At 51.9% G+C, this 22,568-nt stretch overlaps 1 protein-coding gene across 3 annotated transcripts in view; it reads left to right on the top strand.

Annotated features, from left to right (window-relative positions):
• RPH3AL (rabphilin 3A like (without C2 domains)) overlaps positions 1-22,568 on the top strand; it is a 184,267-nt gene that overhangs the window by 113,308 nt on the left and 48,391 nt on the right. For all 3 annotated transcript variants that reach the window (XM_058431430.1, XM_032138175.2, XM_058431431.1), the window contains exon 5: positions 12,027-12,113. In XM_058431430.1, the coding sequence (XP_058287413.1) occupies positions 12,027-12,113 (87 nt within the window). The remainder of the gene's footprint in view (positions 1-12,026; positions 12,114-22,568) is intronic.

The raw sequence follows: 22,568 nt of genomic DNA, 5'->3' as shown, positions 1-22,568 counted from the left end.
AAAAAAAAAGAAAAAAGTGGGCATGACATTGAATAGCCCGTCTTTGGGCCCTGGAGGTTCTGACTGCCCCTCACAGCCCCTCAGAGGTGAAGGTGCAGACCGGTGGTGGCCATGGCGAGCCATCGGCGGAAACGAGCACGTGAGGGACTCGCCTGCCTCTGGGCTTGACATCCTCAGTCTCATTACCAAGGTGGAGCTGGTCCAGGAGCTGCCCCTGGCTGTGTCCTCCAGCCCCGTGAGGACAGCTCCTCTGTCCCTCCCACACCAATGTGCCTTCCCTCTGCCGTCCATGTCTGCAGCTCCTCTGTCCCTCCCACACCGATGTGCATTCCCTCTGCCGTCCATTTCTGCAGCTCCCCTGTCCCTCCCACACTGATGTGCATTCCTCTGCTGGCCATGTGTGCAGCTCCCCTGTCCCTCCCACACCGATATGCATTCCCTCTGCCGTCCATTTCTGCAGCTCCCCTGTCCCTCCCACACCGATGTGCATTCCTCTGCCGGCCATGTGTGCAGCTCCTCTGTCCCTCCCACACCGATGTGCATTCCCTCTGCCGTGCATGTCTGCAGCTCCTCTGTCCCTCCCACACTGATGTGCATTCCCTCTGCCGGCCATGTGTGCAGCTCCCCTGTCCCTCCTACACTGATGTGCATTCCCTCTGCCGTGCATGTCTGCAGCTCCTCTGTCCCTCCCACACCGATGTGCATTCCCTCTGCCGTGCATGTCTGCAGCTCCTCTGTCCCTCCCACACTGATGTGCATTCCCTCTGCCGGCCATGTGTGCAGCTCCCCTGTCCCTCCCACACTGATGTGCATTCCCTCTGCCATCCATGTCTGCACAGATGTTCTTCAGTCCTGGTCACACTTAATGCTCTGTCCACTCAGGTTGGCCTTTTTAAAATTTGAGACTGGTCTCACTCTGTCACCCAGGCTGGAGTGCTGTGGTGCAATCACAACTCACTGCAGCCTCGACCTTCTGGGCTCAAATGATTCTTCCAAGTAGCTGGGACTACAGGTGTGCACCACCATGCCTGGCTAATTTTTGTATTTTTTTTTTTTAGAGACGGGGTCTTGCTATGTTGCCCAGGCTGGTCTCAACCACCTGGGCTCAAGTGATCCATCCCATGCTGGCGTTTGTACATCTCTTCATCCCGTCAGCACTCCTCACACCTCACACTGGGCTCGTACCTGGCACCCACTGTGTCCTCCATAGATGCTGAATGAACTCATGAACCCCTGGAGACCAAGCCCCACGTCCTGTGCTTCCCCCTGTGATTGAACATTATTAGATTTGCTGCGTTTTATTTATTTTTTATTTTTTTGAGACAGAGTCTTGCTCTGTCACCTGGGCTGTAATGCAGTGGTGCAATCTCAGCTCACTGAAACTTCCGCCTTCTGGTTTCAAGCAGTTCTCCTACCTCAGCCACCAAGTAGCTGGGATTCCAGGTGCGCACCACCATGCCCGGCTAATTTTTGTATTTTTAGTAGAGACAGGGTTTCACCATGTTGGCCAGGTTGGTCTTGAACTCCTGACCTCAGGTGATCCGCCCACCTCGGCCCCCCAAAGTGCTGGGATTACAGGCGTAAGCCACCGCGCCTGGCCAGATTTGCTGGTTTTTAAAAACCCTCCTCCCACCTTCTGATTTAGCCACCCCATCCACCCCTTGGCTGAAGCTCCTGTTGGATGCATCCTGCTCCCATCACCCGTGCTGCACAGCCCTCAGCCCAGTTCTAGACGGCTCAAACCTCCTGTTTCCCGTGTCCTGCCGGAAAAGATGCAGAAACCTCTCTGGGACTGAGGGGATGCAGAGGTTAACCAGGACGGGGAAGGGGTTAACTGAGGCCCCGTGGGGTGGGCAGGTGAGGTGCGGTCCCCCCTGCCCGCCGCTGGACCCTGCTGCCCCACCCCGGACCCCCTGCCCCCCTGCCCCACCCCTGGGGCCCTGCCCCTAGCCAGCCTGGCGGCTTCATGCTGTCCTCCCTGTCCCCCGGGCCCCCGGCCCCCAGCCAGCCTGGCGGCTTCATCTTGTCTGAATACCCCGATTTCCCTGCGACTGACACTAGCAGAGGCACGAGTGCAGAAATGATCCGAAGTCCCGTCCAAGTCATGATTTCTTATTATGTGCTCTGTGAATGTTAATAGTTGACAGCTGAGGCTGTTGCCTTTTTTAACCCTCCTCTCCACTCGGGTGCAGTGGTGACTGCATGAGCGGCAGGCGGAGGGAGGAGGTGTTTGGTGTTTCGGAAGGCGAGCTTCAAAGCGACAGGAAATGATGGTGCTCACTTTCAACTGGGAGAGGTGGCTGGGGGCTGGCACAGGCCTGGGGCTTGCAGGTGGTCCCCAGGCCATGTCAGAGGCTCTTCCGATGGAGGGGAAGGGCCTGCTGGAAGCCTTGGTAAAGAGAGGCGGCTCGGCCCTGTGTGGCCGGTTCCCCTGGGAGCCGCCAGGATGGAGGAGAGCTGGCGCTCCCTTTGCAGGACGTGAGGTGGGAAGTCCAGGGAGACTTGCCGTCTTCCTGAAATGTTTCTCCACTTGCCTCTGGCTTCTGTCTCAGACCCAGCAGCAGGTGGCTGGCATTAAGGCTGTGCCTCGTTGGGGCCTTCTGTGACTTGGTATTTGTGGGTAGTCAGGGTAAGGTCCAGGGCTCGGCATGTTCCCAGTGCTGCTGGCCCCTGGGCTGTGTCCTAACGAATGGGAAGAGGGGCCTGGCTGCGCCCCTCCCACTTGAAGCTTGACCTCATCTGTCGTTCTGGAAGAGGAGCCAGGGCCCAGGCAGCCAGGCCCAGCTAGGGCAGCAGGAGCCCAGGTCCGAGGCTCAGACAGAACAGGGTTCGCATCCCAGGTCCCCGCGTCGAGTTGCTTAACCTCAAGCCTCAGATTCCTTGTGTAAAACAGGAACAGTCATACCCACCCCTAGGGCTGTTGTGAAAATTAAATGAGATTCTGCATAAAACAGCTAGCTTGGTGCCTGGTGTAAGCATAAGTACCCGAGAAAGTATATAAATATTTATAATTATATACATCAATATCTGAACTGTGTATACGTTTAAAGTCATTTGGCAGCAGGGCCTGGGTTCCAGACAGCGTCTATAGCAATAGAGCTGTATCCAGCCTTTCCACTGCTGGCCCATTGGGGCAGGTGATGTTTCTCCAAGCCTGGCAGATGCCACTTCAGGGGCTGAGCAGGGCTGAGCTTATGATCGGAGGGGCCGGTGACCCGGGGACACCATCTGGGACCTGCTGTGGGGTGCACAGGCCTGATTACACTTGAGCCACAGTCAGCCACGGTGGCTGTCTCCTGCCTGTCCGCGTGGACACTTTCAGCTGCTTTAATCCATCCTGACCTGCAAAAATCCAGACCTGGTCAAAAAATGAAGTTGGGGCAAGTGACTTTCCAAAGCATTTAGCATAAGCTTCCTTTAAATAGGAATTCTGCTTATCCATTTAAAATAGATTTGACTTTGCACAGTTTGATTTCCATTTGGGCTGATATCTTTCTAGAGAGTTCTCTGTGTATATATAGACTCCTCCACAGATACAGGCACATCTACATATTTATGTGGTGGAGCGCCCTGCTATGCAGACTGTTTCCAACGTGCTTTTTTTAACTTAACAACTTATGGTGAATATTGCCCCACACAGCTTCGTCGTCATTTCGTCACTTTTCTATTTACATCATCATCGTCTTTGTTGCTGCAAAGCTTTCCCCTAAACCTAGTAAGATTTTGCCTTTTGAAGATTTGATTTCTAGCATCAGGAGCACATTGTGTGGCATGAAACACACATGTGGAGGCTCTCATTGTGCTGCTTTGTGTGTGCACCGAGGCCATTCAGACGTAGCTATTTCTTATCTTGTTTCGTTGGGGCAGGGGGATGACCCCTCCGTAAGCACCGTCTGCAGCTCGGTTCCTAATGAGAAACCAGCTTACCTGCCAATTTCAATTCACTGGCACTCTCAGGAAAGTAATTTTCCAGATAAAAGATTGCTATTTTATTTTATTATTTTTTAAAATGACATACGGAGTCTCACTACGTTGCCAGGCTGGTCTTGAACTTCTGGCCTCAAGCAGTCCTCCCACCTCGGCCTCCCAAAGCACTGGGATTACAGGCATGACCCACTGCACCTGGCCCTAAGTTTTGCTAGTTGATAAACTACTCCGTTCAATGGGACACTCTTTGAGGACAAAGGGCCGTGTCTTGTTTGTTTTCAGCATTCTTAGAATAATGCCTCCCTACAGTATAGAAAACATGTTTGTGAATTGAAGCTCCACACGTTTAAACCAGCCATCTTCAGTGTTCATTTCCACAGCATAGCGTACGTTTTCCAGGCCTCCTTGTACGCAAGGTTTGAGCGCAGTTTCACCCTTTTCGGTTGAGTGAGCCTCGTGAACAGCCCTCTCTGTGCCATGGATGGTCCAGGCCTCCTTGTACAGAACATTTGAGCACAGTTTCACCCTTTTGGGTCGAGTGAGCCTCGTGAACAGCCCTCTCCGTGCGATGGATGGTGACACTGTGAAGCTGTCCTGGCCCGTCCAGGAGTGTGAGGCTGCCGGTGACTGAGTGACTCCAGACCGCGGGTGCTGTGAGACGGCGGCGTCTGCTTTCAGAGCAGTTTCGTTCCCTCCCCCCACATTGGCACTAAGCCCCTTCCCATCTTCTGATCTGTGGGAACGTGGGAGCCGCGCCACGGAGCGTGGTGGAATATTCCGCATCATGAAATGGATCGGTGAGGACTCAAAGGCCAGCCTGGGCATGAAGTACCTGAACTCTGCAGTGGCTCGGCAGACCTTGCTGTCGTATTGTGACTCTTGGGTGCCATCTGGGAAGGAGAAGGGGTGGGATGGGGAGTTGCAGGAAGCAGAAGGTCGCTGAAGTGGCCTGGATAAGAAGGACGTTGAGGAAGGTGCCTGATCAGGCCCTGGGACGGGTCTGCACACACAGGCGGCCACAGCACGCACCCGGGGGAGGCAGGCAGGAGCCATCATGGGAAGGGTCGGGTAAATGTCCCTGCTTCCCACCCTCAGTGAAAGATTCCCGGAGTCATTTCCCCTGTGGCTGGGCCAGCCTGGGTTTATGCTCCATACCCTAAGAATGAGGCCACCCGGCCACCACCCACCTCCTTGGACACTCACCCCCGTGTGGCACTCCCTGGTTTGGCCTCCCACAGTCCTGCTGGTCAGCATCACTCGGTGTGGACGTGATCGGACCCTGCCTCATGCCGCTGAGCGAGTGCCTTCACGCCTCCGTGCAGCTTGTCTTCCCGGCAGGTTGGCACATTCCAGGAGGGATCCTGTCTTGCTTTTTCAACTGAAATATCTTAAGTAGCTTCCATTTGTTCATTCCGTTCTTCTGCAAATGGTCATTGTGCCGGGCACAGGGAGCAGGAAGGTGAGCAGAAATAGACGTGGCCTCTGCCCTTGGGAAGCTGACGGCCCAGCAGGGGAAGTGAGAGGAGCCCTACGGCCACACAGCGGAGGGTAAAATCACAACCTTGACAACGGAGAAGGGGTAAGAGCCCATTCTGGAGGCTGTCATCGTGGAAGGAGTCGCAGAAGGCTTCCTTGAAGATGTGGTGCTTTTGCTGAGGTCTGGGGGTGTGTAGGTTAATGAAGAGACAGTGCGGGCAAATGCCCCCACACAGAGGGGGCGACACGTGCAAAGGTCCTGTGGTGGAAGGACCAGGGGCTGACAAAAGGCCCACATGGCTGGAGCTTAGAGGGGGGGGGACGAGGAAGTGGAGCAGGAGGAGGCAGGGACGGCCGGATGCCTTATGAAGTGGGGCGGTGGTCACCCCAGAGCAGCAGGAAGCTTCTGATGGCTTTTAAGTTGGGAGGGATGGGAGAAGTGACATGATTAGATTTGCATCTTGAGAAGATTGGCCTGGCTGCTGTGTCGGGAACCAGTTGGAGGACAGCGCGGTGGGGTAGAGAGATCTGCCGGGCGGCCTTGGTGTGGGCATGGGTGGTGACAGCAGAGATCAGGGACGGGGCTGCAGGGGAATTGACAGGTTGGAGAGAGACTTGAGTTCTTGGAAACGGATTATCTGGGCAGGAGGGAGGGATGATGGGGGCCCAGAATGAGTGCTGGGTTGTGCCTTGCGTGACTGATGGATGCTGGCCGCCTTCACTGAGACAGGCACTGCCGTAAAGGTCTGAGGTTGCCACCTGCCTAACCTTTTATGGCGCTGAGCACTTTCATGACCATCTCCCTTGATCCCCTCATCTGCAACCTGGGGTGGAGGGGGGCCTGTTACCACCAACTTACAGATAAGGAAGTGAGGCTCAGAAGGTGAGTACCAAGTCCAAGGTCCCCTGTAAGCAGCACACCTTGCTCTCTCCTGCCCCAAAGCCTGCGTTCCCTGTGTTCTTGGGGGAAGAGAGAATATACATTTCTTTGCAAAAGAAGTGTGTGGAGGGACTGAGACAGGAGTGGGGAGACAGGGTGCGAGGTCTGACGGTGGGGAGAGAGGGTGCATGGTCTGAAGGTGGGGAGAGAGGGTGCGTGGTCTGAAGGCCTGGAGTTGTGTGGCTTCTGCCCTGGGTTAGGTAGGCCCAGAAGCTTCATCGTTTAACACTTGGACGCAGTTCCAGGATGCAGGGTGCATGAGGCAGCCAAGCCTGGGAAGCCAGGACTCCCTCGCCCTGGGCAAATCCACTCCGAGGAAGCCCATCTCAGGCAGGGAAGTGAGTGGCCACCCCTGGGCCCCGGGACCGTCCTTGACACAGATCGTGAAGTGCTGTGTTTGCACCGAGTTGATGTGGAGGCTGGCTTGCTCTCTCATGGGTTTTAAAAAATACCACCTGTTTCATTTTCTTTTTTGGAACCTGGGAACAAAGACCAAGCCCATTAGAAGAGGCTCATTACTGTCTTACTGATCTGAGATTTACTAGAGCAGCAATTACGTGTTATTTGAATGGGAGTGTGCCATCTTTTCATAGCCCTTGCCTCTTAGGAGCGCCCCCTGCCCCTGCCCGCTTACCCCCGCCCCCACCCCCTGCCCCCTGCCAGCCACAGACACTGAAGCAACATGGGGATGACTGAGAACTGACCGTAGGTGCCACCCGTGATGGTTGGTAGCAGGAAACAGGCTGCCCAAGGTGGGATGGGACTGTCGTTCTCTCCACCTGGCCAACCACAAGCTCCTGCTGGGGCCTGGGGAGCAGGCAGCACCGGACCCTATGGGGAGGGCGGAGGTTCTGGGCCCAGCAGGAACAGCCTTCACCCAACCCCTGGAGGGCGACTGGTCCACGCTGCTCCTGTCCCCAGATCCACTGGCTCCGTGTCCTCGTGGTCTGTGAGGAGAGGGCAGGACTCAGTTCTGTGGACACTCTCCTGGTTTCTCTCCCTGCCCCCAGAGCACACTGTTTCGTCAGTGAGACACGTGCACATTTGTCCCTCAAACCCCCCGCAGGGCAGCCGAGCTCCCCCCAACAGCGGCAGGGGGACGTCGGAGCAAGTGTTTAGGGCATCCCCGGGTGCACAGTGGGGCCTGGGCCCCACCCTGTTCATCCGTGTCCTGTCAAGCCAGGCCTGTGCCCCTCACGGCTGCTCAGCAGGTGATGGTAACGTGGATTAATAAATTGGAGGGGAGGTGAGCGCTAGACGGGGTAGGGGTGGAGATAGAGCCACGCTGAGGGGCAGGCACATGAGTGCATTAGTCGGATTGATTGGAAGCTGTAGGGGAGCAGGGGGAGCAGGCTGTTGGCAGATTGAGTGGGAAGACTGAGGGCAGCGTCCTCTGGCCCAGCGCCGTCCTGCAGAACCTCTCGGTGAGGATGAAAATGTATTTCTCTGTTGTCCCATGCAGTAGCCACCGGCCACATGAGGCAACAGAGTGCCTGAAATGGGGTCAGTGTGACCTCAGAGCTGTTTTTCATTTTATTTAATCATAATCAGTTTGCACTTAAATAGCCACCTGCAGCTGGTGGCTAATGTATTAGATGGTGCGGGACTAGAGGAAAATCACGCCAGGCTGCAGAACGCGGTGCGAGGGGCTGCACTAATAAGCGCGCCTGGCATTTATCAAGTTGCTATTACGTGCTGGTTGCTTTTCGTGTGTCTCAGTTGATCCTCAAAACAACCCAAGGGTGTAAGTATTATTCCACTTTACAGATGAGAACGTCTGAGGTTTAGAGAGGCTTTGGGTAGCTTGCCCGAGAGCCCACCCACGTCTGCCGCCCCCTAAACCTGTGCATCGTGCCGTGCGGCCTCTGAAGGAGCTGACAGCCACGTTTCAGGAATTGGTGACACCACAGGATGGCATGAGGTGCAGGCACAGGAGGACCGAGGGCTCTAGACGACTCCAGGGCTGAGAGAGACGATGATGCTCCCATTTCTAGGGCTCCCGAGTACAAAAGCAGAGAGAGGGTCCCAGTCCTGGTCGGGGGCTGCTGTGGACTGAATGTTTATATCGCCCCAAAATACCTACGTTGAAGCCGTTACCCAGATGTGTTGTTTGGAGATGGGGACTTTGGGAGGTGATTAGATGAGGTCCTGAGGGTGGGACCCCCGTGCTGGGATTGGCGTCCTTATCAGAGGAGGAGGAGGCCAGACCTCACCTATTGTGGCGGGATACAGCAAGAAGCTGCCGTCTGTGCGCCAGGAAGAGCCCTCCCCAGAACCTGACCGTGTCGGCACCCCGACCAGGGCCGTCAGGCCTCTGCAGCTGTGATAAACACACTTCTGTTGTTTCAGCCACTCAGTCTATGCTGTTTTTGTGACAGCAGCCTGAGCTGACTACGATGGGGCAGAGGCCGTCCCCTCCCCCTTGGCTGTATGCATAGGGGAGGGTGGCCCCCGGGGGAGAGGCCAGGCTGTGAGGGCACCTATGGGGTGCAATGGGGAGGCTGCTGGGCCTCCTGCTGACAGCTGGAAGCCTCTCCCTTCCCCACTGGGAGAGCATGGAGGGCAGGGCCAGACTCCCCAGCCTGGGCCATTGCTCCTAGAGCCAGCATCAGGCCACACCCACGACCCCAGCAAAGCTTTGTCCCAGGGTTGGCCCCTGGCACCTTCTCTGCCCATTGTTTTGAGAGCCATCAGCCACGTCCCCAGCGACCCGCCTGAGCAGAAGCAGTTCTCTAGAGAGCCGTGCGCACCGGCCTGGCACTAGGGCAGGGGAGGGTGCGAACAACTCTCCTGAGGTCTGAACAAAAATCCTGCTTTACCACGAACGAGCTGTGACCTCGGGCAGCCCGAATCATCTCTGAGCCTTTGTTTCTTCATCTATATAGTGGGGATCATAACACCTGCCTCCCTCATACTCTGTGGTCTGGGCTGTGGTGCCTGGTCCGATAATTGCTCATTAACTGCACTGTGGGTGTTTGATTCCCTCCTGTTCCCATTCATCGTCTCGTTCAGCAGCCTGCACGGGGCAGGGCACTCTGTGTGTTTATAAGGTGAGCTGCCTTCAACCAACGCGGTGTGAAGAGTGCAGAAGGGAGAGCTCAGGTCTCTGAGGGCCACACTCGTTTTCACCTATTACCGTGTACACAGGGATGGTGGGAATCTGCAAGGAAACGGAGCTGACTAGCATCAGTGCTTCCTTTCTCCTTTACCCAGAGAAGAGAGGCCCATGTTGTGGAATTGGAGCCCACCTCGTGGGCTGATGGGGGACCCTGTTGTAGAGGCAGGAACGTCGGGAGCGAAGGGAGCAAGAGGTGGAGAGAGGCTGCTCTCTTGGGGAAGGGGAGAGTCACCAGACTGTGTGAGGGATGGTGGCCTAGGGTTCCAGGGGGACAGGCTACTGGTCCTGGGAGGGGCTGAAGCCCAGCCTAGCAACCATTCCAAACCCAAGACTGGCGCAGATATGGCCACATGCTCCCACTCCCTCTGAAGGGGCCACAAGATCTTGGGAAGCAAGTGAGGAGTGTGGATGGTGCTCAGGGGACCCTCTGCAGATGTGCTGGGCCATCAAACACCCCAAGCCTAGGACCTTCACTAGAGCTGGAAAGGGGCCCCAAGTGTGGCTGAGGCTTGGGCAGATTTTCCTGCCAACCCAGAGGGACAGGAGCTTGGAGCAGATTGCATTTTATTTGGAGAAATAAAAGAGAGGTGACATTTCTCGTACTTGAGCATTGGATGGTAGCAAATCCGTCCCCCACAGGAATGTATCATAGCTTCCATCCCCTGTGAGTTTGTTCCCCCACCCCGGGGGCACTGAGCTCAGCCACCCAATCAGGCCAGTGACCTCCACACGCTCGACACGCTCGACATGGAAGCCAAGTTGGTGACATTTTTCCTCTCCATGGAGAGACGTGCTCCTTGCTGAGCTGGCAGCCTGCGGAAAAGGCCAAGCGACAGATGCAGCCTTCCCTTGTCGGGGGCTGCCGAGAGCCCCCACCCATGCAGGGACCCGGTGGCTTCCGTGTGGCAGAAAGATGGATGAGCTGGGGCAACAGTCCTGAGGAGTCGCCAGCTATCGCTGAATTAGACTCTGCCTGGGTTAGCCTGGAGCCGGTCTCAGCCCCAGCAAATCCACCTCTGCCTCCCAGCTTGCTTCTTCTGACCTTGTTGCTGTGCATTCAGGGAAAGCAACACAAGTCCAGTCCTGCATCACACAATGACGTTTCGGCCAACAAATGTCCCACACCATTATAATACCGCATTCTTACTGTACCATTTCTATGATATATTTAGATACAGAAATACTTTCCGCTGTGTCACCGTTGCCTGCAGCATTCGGTATAGTAACATGTTGTACAGATTTGTAGCCTAGGAGCCATAGAATAAATACACCAGCCAGCCTAGGTGTGCAGCCGGCTATACCACCTCAGTGTGCTCTATGTGGTATTTGCATGATGGTGCGATCACCTAACTGTGCCTTTTCTCAGGACATTTTCTTGTTTTTAAGCAACACTAATTGTATTTATAAGTTATGAGCTTAATCAACCTCACTTAAAGCAAAGCCCCTTTCTGGCTGGGCGCGGTGGCTCACGCCTGTAATCCTAGCACTTTGGGAGGCCGAGGCAGGCGGATCACGAGATCAGGAGATCGAGATCATCCTGGTTAACACAGTGAAACCCCGTCTCTACTAAAAATAAAAAAAATAAAAAATAAAAAATTAGCCGGGCGTGGTGGCGGGCGCCTGTAGTCCCAGCTACTCGGGAGGCTGAGGCAGGAGAATGGCCTGAACCCAGGAGGTGGAGCTTGCAGTGAGCCGAGATCGCGCCACTGCACTCCAGCCTGGGTGACAGAACGAGACTCCGTCTCAAAAAAGAAAAAAAGCAAAGCCGCTTTCCAGTTCTCATGAAGCTCCTAGGCTTGGGGTCTTTGATGGCCCAGCAAATCAGCAGACTGTAGATTCTAGATTCTGGCTATTTCTGTGTCCAGAGAACATGATAAAATGTCTCTAGAGTCAGACCTGAATCCATGGTTGCCATGTGAACCTGAGCAAATCCTCAAACTCTGCCAAGGCCCAGGTTCCTCACCGATAACATGGGCCTGCAGTTTACACAACTGGGTACTACGGTTGCTAAATGGGGCTTGGTGTAAAGGACGTGCTCACGCTGTTACCAGCGTTTCTCACGATTGTGTCTTCTGACCTGTCAGGCACGCGGGCCAGTTTTGGGTTATACGCAAATGTATGTTTCTTTGTTGAATCGCATCATTTCCTGCCCCATTTCCAGGCAGCGCCCTGATCTGCTGTGTGAAGGCCAGATGACGTGCTGTCGTGTTTGCCTGGACCCTCCCCTGGCATTGGGCATCTGGGTTGTTTCCAGTTCTTTGCTATCAAACACGATGTAGCTGTGAATGTCAGCAAGCTTAGTGTCCTTGCTGTGATTCTAACAGAACCTAACTCTGGGGGGGCGTCTGTATCATGGAGGTCCGTGGATGCGGCCGTCCATTATGTCCAAAACCAACTAAGGATTTTTAGAAGATCTGTGCCTTTGGGGTGATTGATTCCTTCTATCCTGAAGCACGAGACGCTCCTTGGAAGATGCCCAGTGTCCCTTCGTTACAGTCGTCCCAGCCCCTTGGCGGAGGAGGAAGCGGCTGCAGTCTTTACAACCCCATGTCCTCTCTCTTGTAGAAAGTCTGCACCAAGTGTGGGATCGAGGCCTCCCCTGGCCAGAAGCGGCCCCTGTGGCTGTGTAAGATCTGCAGTGAGCAAAGAGAGGTGGGTCCAGGGTGACAGTGGGGTGGGCCGGGCAGGCTGGGTGCGCTCTCAGATGGGGATGGGTGGACGGTCAGGGTGATGGGGAGGGCCGGGCAGGCTGGAGGTGCTCTCAGATGGGGATGGGTGGATGGTCAGGGTGATGGGGAGGGCTGGGCAGGCTGGGTGCGCTCTCAAATGGGGATGGGTGGATGGTCAGGGTGATGGGGAGGGCAGGCTGGGTGCGCTCTCAAATGGGGATGGGTGGACAGTCAGGGTGATGGGGAGGGCTGGGCGGGCCGGATGTGCTCTCAGATGGGGATGGGTGGACGGTCACTGGGTGATGGTGGGGAGGGCTGGGCGGGCCAGATGTGCTCTCAGATGGGGATGGGTGGATGGTCAGGGTGACGTTGGGGAGGGCTGGGCGGGCCGGATGTGCTCTCAGATGGGGATGGGTGGATGGTCAGGGTGATGGGGAGGGCTGGGCGGGCCGGATGTGCTCTCAGATGGGGATGGGTGGATGGTCAGGGTGATGGTGGGGAGGGCTGGGCGGGCTGGATGTGCTCTCAGATGGGGATGGGTGGATGGTCACTGGGAGGGGTTTCTCCAGTGATCAAGGAGGAACTGACCACCTGGCAGAGAAAAGCATGGAGGGACAGCCTGTGGCCGCTTCCCCCTTGCAGGGGTTCTACACCTGGGAAAGTCCGAGGTTTCGGTGGGAGGCCCCTCGCACTGTGAGTGTGAGAGCAAGTGGTGTTTGTGGGGGCTGTTATTATGGTAATAGTAGCTACCCAGGGTGAACGTTGACTCTGTGCCTGGCACTGCCATAAGTTCCTTGCATGTGTGAATTCATTTCATCCCTGCACGACCCCAGTGGTGCTATTCTTATCCCCTTTTCCTGATGGGGAAATAAAGACACAAGAGGTTAAATAACCTGCGAGCACAGAGCCAGTTAGTGGGGCAGCTGGACCCAAACTCAGCCGTCGTCTGCTGTCACAATGCCACCCAAAGCCCCTTCTGCTGCTGCGGTTCTGTGGTTCCAGTTCCAACCCCATTTGAGGGAAGGAGGTCGAGGCTCAGCAAGGACTCTGGGGAGTAGCAGATGGGCAGGGACAGTCAGAACCTCCCTGTGCCAGGTCGGATTGGAGCCAAAACAGCAGGACGTGGCAGGTGGCTTCTGAGAAGTGCCCTGGGGAGGCAGGGCTGGGACAGAGCGTGAGGGGCGAGGAGGCATGCAGCTGGTCTTCCAGATCGGGATTTATTACTTTTTAAATCTCGCTTGTCACTTGGTATGTACTTTTCATCCGAGGATCCACAAAACGCCTTCAGTTCTGGAAAATTCTCAGCCATGATGTCTTTGAATATTGCTCCTCTGCCATTCCTTCTCTCCTCTCTGGAGATCCCGCTGGGTACACTTCAGAGCCCCTCAGCCATCCCCCACAGCTCCCAACTGCTCTTTCTTGTTGATCTCTTTATCTTTCTGAAATCCTTCCTGGGTGAATTCTTCAGTACTGCCTTCCAAGTCCCTAAGTCTTTCCCTGAGATCACTTCCCCGTTGGTTTCGTGGGTTCTTTCTTAGGGTTAGTTTTCCTGGGATGTTTTGGAATTTTGGTTCGTGCGCTCATCCTGTGTGATAATAGTCCGTTTCTCTCTCTTTCCCACCCAGCTCTTCTCGCTGAATAGTTTTGCAGCTGCCTCCACCTGGGTCCAGGGTTGCCCAGTGCTGAGCCAGGCATCCTGGGTTTGTGGTGAGCTGCTCATCCATGGTGATACTGGAATTATTCCCAGACTCTCATCCCAGCCATGACAGCTTGGCCAGGCCCTGCTGCTGCCGGCTTGCTTTCCTCTGAGCTCGTTTCCTTATGTATGCTATAGTCCCGGGGCAGGGCCCTGCTGTTTTCAGCTTCCTTTCCTAGGTGGAAAATCCCCTCACCAGCCTGATTTTAGTGATTCTGCTCTGGTCCCCCACCTCCCAAGGGTCACTTTTAGTCCCTGAACCCTGGAAGACCAATCTCCCAGCTGTCTCTGTCTGCTTCTGAGCCTAGAACTCAGCAGGCTGTGCCTTCACCCCTCAAAATGGCAAATACTTTGAATTTCTGATCCATGGAGATACAGATCTTGTTTTTGCGCACATTTACTTGCTGCTGTTGTTGTGAAAATATTTTCCACTATTATTGCTGTGTCTTTGGAACAGGAAAAGCTGCAGGCAGGGCCTCACAGTGTGTGCTAGCATTCTGTCTTGCTGGAAGTCCCTGACTCCTCATCCGCAATGGAGTTGATAATGCCCCCTCCACAGAGTTGCTGCGAGAATTCAGTAAGACTGTTAAAGTGGCAAAACCTCCAGCATAGACATTCCATAACTATTCGCAGTAAGACTGTTAAAGTGGCAAAACCTCCAGCATAGATATTCCATAACTATTAGAGGCCTCCCTTCCTCTTCAGCCAGAACTCTCTCCTTTGAACCTGAGGTCCTTCTAATCTTCAGGGGACCCCTTTGACAATGCAGATGTCCGTGGAAGAGGAGATTCCTTAAAACGGCATCTTGTGGGGAGACACTTCGTGGGATGAAAAGATGGTCACAGCTGAGCTGTGGGAGGGCAGACATGAAGGATCTTTGAAGGAAAAGAAGGTGAATGGAAGGAAAGACAAATTTGGCAAATTTAATAATTTAGTCCAGGGCTGCCCCGTCCCCCTCATGAGTCACCCTCACACTCTGTAACAGTCTTGAGCTACCACCAGCCTGCCCTAATCTCCAGAGCACTCCAGTGCCCAGAAAAGTCCGAAATAGCTTAGGATGAATTTTCTTATCTTTCCTAAGGCAGAGAATATGAGGCTGTGTGTCCCTAAGGCAGAGAATATGAGGCTGTATGTCCCTAAGGCAGAGAATATGAGGCTGTGTGTTCCTAAGGCAGAGAATATGAGGCTGTGTGTTACGCTATCACTTTGTCCTTGAATTTTTAGAGGCTGATAAAACTTAGCCTCCAAAAGATCAAGATGTTCCCTCTCTGCAGCACCAGGCACATGATGCACAGTTAGTAGGAATGGACGGGGCTGGGAACATGTTCATGGAATATGAGCCTGGGCACCTGTGGTGGATTTTTCTGTCTGCTTGTGGGATGTGGGAAGGCTGGCATAATTGGTTTCCTAATGCCCTTTCTTCTTAGAAAAATGTCTAATAATAATGAAGAGATAACTAACTAGAAAGGCCATTTAAAATGTCAGATTTTAAGCTGGTTCTGAGTTTGTGATAAAAATTTGGAGTTCTGTCTCCCTGCAAAAGCCAAACCCTAATGGAAGAACTTGGGTTTTCTGATGAAAATTCTTGGAGCATTCTGCCCAAGGCCTCTTATCTTCCTTTCCTTTCATGCTTCACTTCCATCATCTCTGGCTGTAATTGTGAGTATTTTTTCTGGAGCGAGTCGAGTGCTGGTGAGATGTTCCTGGGGCTGTCAGGGTGGTGTTGCTGCCTGTGTTATGCACTTTCACCAGGCAGCAATGTGAGCCTCGGCCCATCTGCTTTGGGAGCCTGCAGTCAAATGCATTTATTTATGTAGGCAGCCGACACATTTACTGAGCATCTCCTATGTGCCAGGCAAAATAGCTCTTCCAGTGGGAGAGGGAGACCACAAACCCAGTAAATTCTGCAGTGTCACAGACGGTGATCAAGTCCTCAGGGCAAAGGGGAGAAGGGGTGCTGGGGACACTGGGGTAGTTGCTGGTTTATATGGGGATAAGAGAGGGGCCCACTGACAAAATGACTTTTGAGTGGAGATCTGAAGCATCTTCTGTGGCTATGTGGAGGGAAAGCATTCCAAGTAGGGGTGCAGCAGGTGCAAAGGCCCCGAGGCAGATGTGTGTGCTTGGTAGATTTGAGGCACAGCTAGGAGACCAGTGTGACTGGAGTTAAGTTGGGCTGGGGAGAGGTTGTCAGATGTATTAGTCTGTTCTCATGCAGCTAATAAACACATACCTGAGACTGGGTAATCATAAAGGGAAGAGGTTTGATGGACTCACAGTTCCACGTGGCTGGGGAGGCCTCACAATCATGGCTGAAGGTGAAAGGCACATCTTACATGGCAGCAGGCAAAGAAAGAATGAGACCAAGTGAAAGGAGTTTCTTCTTATAAAACCATCGGATCTCATGAGACTTACTCACTATCACGAGAACAGTATGGGGGAACCGCCCCCGTGATTCAATTACCTCCCACTGGGTCCCACCCACAACACTTGGGAATTATGGGAGCTATAGTTCAAGATGAGATTTGAGTGGGGACACTGCCCAACTGTATCGTCAGAGATAGGATAGAGGGGGTCAGACCATGTTGGTGCATAGAGACCTCTGTAAGGACTTTGGGTTTTGGGGTTTTTTTGTTTGTTTTGTTTCTTTGAGACAGGATCTCACTGTGTCACCCAGGCTGTAGGGCAGTGCCACGATCTCAGCTCACTGCAACCTCTGCCTTCAGGGCTCAAACAACCCTCCCATCTCAGCCTCCCGAATGGCTGGGACTACAGGCTCTACCACCACACCCAGCTGATTTTTTGCATTTTTGTAGAGGCAGGGTTTTGCCATGTTGCCCAAGCTGGTCTCAAACTCCTGAGCTCGAGCAATCCACCTGCCCCAGTCTCCCAAAGTGCTGGAATGACAGGCGTGAGCCACTACACCTGGCCAAGACTTTGGTTTTATACTCAGGAAAATGAGGTGTCCTTGGAGGGTCTTGAGTAAAGCGGAGACAGAATCCAACCTCCCCCTCTTTTAAAGGGTGCTCTGGCTGCTGTGCTGAGGATAAACTGTGGACTCTCTCACAGCCAGTAGCATAGTATTTTATTTTCTTATTTAATATTGCCCAGATATTTAAGTTCTTATGTGTTGTTACCTTTGGAACTTTTCATTTTTTAACATATATTCTATACATTTTACTCTTTTCTGATTATAAAATTAATATGGATCATTGAGGAACATTTACAATTATAGACAAGCATAAAGAAATACACACCTTCCAAAAATCCAGAATCAGAGACAACCACTGTTAATATTTAGTGTATTCCAACCATTTTTCTGTGCCTTTTTTCTTTATATTATTGAACCTATGTTTTAAAATGAATATCTTAAGTCTTTTCCAGTGTGATCAAGAACTCTTTGTAAACGTTCTGTCATATAGATATTCTCCTAATTGAGGACATTTAAATTGTTTTCATTTCTTTCTCTTATTACTGTGTGCATAGCTCTCTGTCTATATTTTAGATTCTATCCTTAGAATGGATTTCTAGGAGGAAAATCAATGATTATTTTCTTGTAAACTCTTGAGTTATTTTATTTTTCTAATAATTAGCTGGTCTGTAACTTTATTTAATTAAAAAAATAAGGGTGCATGGATGATACATTTTCTGAGTCCTTGGCTATCTGATAATTTTTGCCTTTCTACAAAAAAAGACCACTTTACAGATAATGCAATTAATCCTGATCTTTCCCACTCAAAATTCTGTGGATTTTACCCCTGTTGTCCACCAGCCACATTAAGAAAAGAGGGAGAAATGGAAAATATAACAGCTTGCAGAATTGGTACCCAGAAAATGAGAGCGAATAGTGAAATGGTGAAAGAGATGATAAATGTGTTTTTAAAAAATTAATTAAAAGATATAAGAGAGGCCGGGTATAGTGGCTCACACCTATGATCCCAACATTTTGGGAAGCTGAGGCAGGAGGATTGCTTGAGCCTAGGAGTTTGAGACCAGCCTGGGAAACATGGTAAGACTTTTTCTCTGCAAAAAAAAATACAAAAATTAGCTGGGCATTGTGGTGCGCACCTGTAGTCCCAGCTACTTGGGAGGTTGAGGTGGGAGGATCACTTTTGCCCGGGAGGTGGAGGTGCCAGTGGGCTGAGATCGTGCCACTGCACTCGAGCCTTAGTGACAAAGGCTCACTGAGGTCTTTAGAGCAAGACCCTGTCTCTAAAATAAAACAAAAGATCTAAGAGAAGGAATAGAAACCAGGTTGAACAAACCAGGCCTTTGAGAAAAGTGCAAGCAAATTGGAAAAAGAACCCCAGGAACCGTTTTCATCCCTAAAAATGAGAGATCCCACTAATGAATTTTAAAACTCATTTGAACTATATTTTAGTCATTTCTTAGCACGGTGAACCTTATCATTCCTATTAACAGCCACAGATGTTTTCTTATCATTTGCTTCTCATTGGTTATTTTAAATTTTTGATTCCTGATTGGTACTCCCAACTATCTCGTCCCCGATTTCCTCTATACCAGCTGTCCTGGAGACGAGGTTCTTGAGACCACACAGAACCGTGACATCCTGCTCTCCCTGCTCTCCCAGACGCAGCCTTGCTTCAGGAAGTACTCCTTCCCCAGTGCAGCTCACATTGCCAGCCTGGCTCGATTCTGGAAGCTGTATATCCCAGGGATGGCGGAGGGAGGACAGCCCCTGTGGCCCCAGGAACTGGCAGCCCTGCAGTGCTAGGAAGGCTGCCCAGGCGGCTTCAGCTCCTGCCCCTACCCCAGCCAGGCAGGCGAGGCCCAGGTGGTCCATAGCACGCCTCCTGCCTCCCGCCTCATCCCCTCACCTGATGTGGAGCCTGGCGCTGAGGTGTCAGAGGCTCCGTGCTGGGGTTTCGCGGTGCCTTTTCCACGTGCTTTCATGGGTGCGTTAGTTGGGGCTGGGAGGAACGACACTGGCGGCTTCTAAGCACACAATGTTGCAAACCAGAAATTCATTTCATTTACTGTTTAGCCTTGAATCCCTATCCACTAAACGAAAACAAAGAATGACTCACTCAAAGTGATGCTGTAATCTGTAGAAAAGTTCACTGGAATCTAGATTCCCCAGGATTCTGCAAACCATTCCTGCAGCGTCTCAAACATACCTTGGCCATAAGAAAGCTTCTTGGAGGACACGGGGGTCATCTGAGGGGGGGTGGCCTAGAAAGGGGTGAAGAAGACCAATTTTTAAGGAGCTGAAAGCTGGTTCAGACAATTAGCGTGTTCTCTGTTCAGCAATGGCTTTGCCTCCTCAATTTCTCGCTGCATCCTGATTATAACCCGGCAGCCGCGGGCAGCAGCCAGCACTCACTGTGTCTCCTGCAGTGTGCTGTATACAAAGGTGCTCGGGAAATGTTTGTGGATTGAGAGGGAAATTTGCAAAGAAATTTTGTGTTCCGATCTCTTAAGAATCTTTTCCCCGTGGGGCACTTTGGATCTCCCTGACGTCGCCCTCGCCGGGGTCTCTCCCTGACGTTGCCCTCGCCGGGGTCTCACCTCGCCACTGGCCCGCTGATGCTGGGTCTTTATTTCTTCCTACTGGCCCCTCTCTCCTGCTTGTTGATTGACTAAAAAAAGAAAAGCGGCTTCACAGAGTTGGTCTTACCTGGTTTTTTGGTGTGTGTGTGTGTGGCTTTTTTTTTTTTAATGCTTTAAGTTCTAGGGTACATGTGCACAACGTGCAGGTTTGTTACATCTGTATACATGTGCCATGTTGGTGTGCTGCACCCATTAACTCATCATTTACATTAGGTATATCTCCTAATGCTGTCCCTCCCCCCTCCCCCCACCACACAACAGTCCCCAGTGTGTGATGTTCCCCATCCTGTGTCCAAGTGTTCTCATTGTTCAATTCCCACCTGTGAGTGAGAACATGCGGTGTTTGGTTTTCTGTCCTTGTGATAGTTTGCTCAGAATAATGGTTTCCAGCTTCATCCATGTCCCTACAAAGGACATGAACTCATCCTTTTTTATTGCTGCATAGTATTCCATGGTGTATATGTGCCACATTTTCTTAATCCAGTCTATCATTGATGGACATTTGGGTTGGTTCCAAGTCTTTGCTATTGTCAATAGTGCCGCAATAAACATACGTGTGCATGTGTCTTTATAGCAGCATGATTTATAATCCTTTGGGTATACACCCAGTAATGGGATGGCTGGGTCAAATGGTATTTCTAGTTCTAGACCCTTGAGGAATCACCACACTGTCTTCCGCAATGGTTGAACTAGTTTACAGTCCCACCAACAGTGTAAAATGTTCATATTTCTCCACATCCTCTCCAGCACCTGTTGTTTTCTGACTTTTTAACGATGGCCATTCTAACTGGTATGAGATGGTATCTCATTGTGGTTTTGATTTGCGTTTCTCTGATGACCAGTGATGATGAGTATTTTTTCATGTGTCTGTTGGCTGCATAAATGTCTTCTTTTGAGAAGTGTCTGTTCATATCCTTCGCCCACTTTTTGATGGGGTTGTTTGGTTTTTTCTTGTAAATTAGTTTAAGTTCTTTGTAGATTCTGGATACTTGAAACATTTCCTTTGAAAACTGGCACAAGACAAGGATGCCCTCTCTCACCACTCCTATTCAACATAATGTTGGAAGTTCTGGCCAGGACAGTCAGGCAGGAGAAAGAAATAAAGGGTATTCAATTAGGAAAAGAGGAAATCAAATTGTCCCTCTTTGCAGATGACATGATTGTATATTTAGAAAACCCCATTGTCTCAGCCCAAAATCTCCTTAAGCTGACAAGCAACTTCAGCAAAGTCTCAGGACACAAAATCAATGTGCAAAAATCACAAGAATTCCTATACACCAATAACAGACAGACAGAGAGCCAAATCATGAGAGAACTCCCATTCACAATTGCTTCAAAGAGAATAAAATACCTAGGAATCCAACTTACAAGGGACGTGAAGGACCTCTTCAAGGAGAACTACAAACCACTGCTCAACAAAATAAAAGAGGACACAAACAAATGGAAGAACATTCCATGCTCATGGATAGGAAGAATCAGTATTGTGAAAATGGCCATACTGCCCAAGGTAATTTGTAGATTCAATGCCATCCCCATCAAGCTACCAATGACTTTCTTCACAGAATTGGAAAAACTACTTTAAAATTCATGTGGAACCAAAAAAGAGCCCGCATTGCCAAGACAATCCTAAGCCAAAAGAACAAACTGGAGGCATCATGCTACCTGACTTCAAACTATGCTACAAGGCTACAGTAACCAAAACAGCATAGTACTGGTACCAAAACAGAGATATAGACCAATGGAACAGAACAGAGCCCTCAGAAATAATACCACACATCTACAACCATCTGATCTTTGACAAACATGACAAAAACAAGAAATGGGGAAAGGATTCCCTATTTAATAAATGGTGCTGGGAAAACTGGCTAGCCATATGTAGAAAGCTGAAACTGGATCCCTTCCTTACACCTTATACAAAATTAATTCAAGATGGATTAAAGACTTAAATGTTAGACCTAAAACCATAAAAACCCTAGAAGAAAACCTAGACAATACCATTCAGGACATAGGCGTGGGCAAGGACTTCATGTCTAAAACACCGAAAGCAAGGGCAACAAAAGCCAAAGTAGACAAATGGGATCTAATTAAACTAAAGAGCTTCTGCACAGCAAAAGAAACTACCATCAGAGTGAACAGGCAACCTACAGAATGGGAGAGTTTTCTTTCTTTCTTTTTTTTTTTGTGGAGTTGGCATCTCGCGATGTTGCCAAGGCTGGTCTCAAACTCCTGAGCCCAACCAATCCTCCCGCCTCTGCTGCCCTAAGTGCTGGGATTACAGGCACAAGCCACCATGCCCAGCAGGGTTGGTTTTTAATAATCTCCAACGCACTTATCCTGGAGGTGACCAGCAGCCCACTGGGGTCTCCCAACTATAGGAGACTCTTCCTCAGTCTGGGCCTCACAGGCTTATGGAAGCTCAGTATCATCGGGGACTCCCAAACAGCCAGCCCAGCCGCTGGTGGGAACTGGCCGTGCTAGCCAAGCCCGAGCCCAGCATCCTTGCAGCACCTGCTTCCTGGGCAGGCGGCCTGTGCTCACCGCAAGCTGCCATCTGTTTCTCCGTGCTGTTTCTCTCCTGGTTCTGCTGTTACTTGCAGTTTGGATTTTTGCTGCAAACAGCTTTGCCAGAGGGCCCCCTCCGGAGGTCTGTGAGTGCATTCAGGAGTGGGTGGCTGGTGCTGGGGCGGGCGGCTGCCTGAGCACCCCACCATCTGTGCCTGGCTCACTCTGAGCTGCTGTCACGGCATCCCTGGGGGACCCGGACGGTCATACTTCCTCAGTGTGTTGGTCGCCTCCCACGCCTCTGTGGCTCTGCCAGAGAGACCCGCTATCAGTGCAGCCTCCTGGTCTCCCACACACGGGTGGTGGCAGGAGGAGGGGGCTCCTGGTGCCCACCAGCCCCCAGGGCAGTCTGCCTCGTGGGGACTCCTGCACTGCACCCCTGCAGATGGACTGAGCCATCCCATCCTCCCCTGCCCCTTGCCTGGGGCATCTACCTGAGCCCACGTCTGTGCACTGGAGAAGTTTGCCTCTGAGGCACTGAGATCCAGGAGGCTGCTGCACTGCACCCCTGCAGATGGACTGAGCCATCCCGTCCTCCCCTGCCCCTTGCCTGGGGCATCTACCTGAGCCCATGTCTGTGCACTGGAGAAGTTTGCCTCTGAGGCACTG

This window comes from Hylobates moloch, unplaced genomic scaffold (assembly GCF_009828535.3).
Source record: "Hylobates moloch isolate HMO894 unplaced genomic scaffold, HMol_V3 SCAFFOLD_19, whole genome shotgun sequence".
Lineage (NCBI taxonomy): Eukaryota > Metazoa > Chordata > Mammalia > Primates > Hylobatidae > Hylobates > Hylobates moloch.
This window is presented reverse-complemented; position numbering and strand designations above follow the sequence as displayed.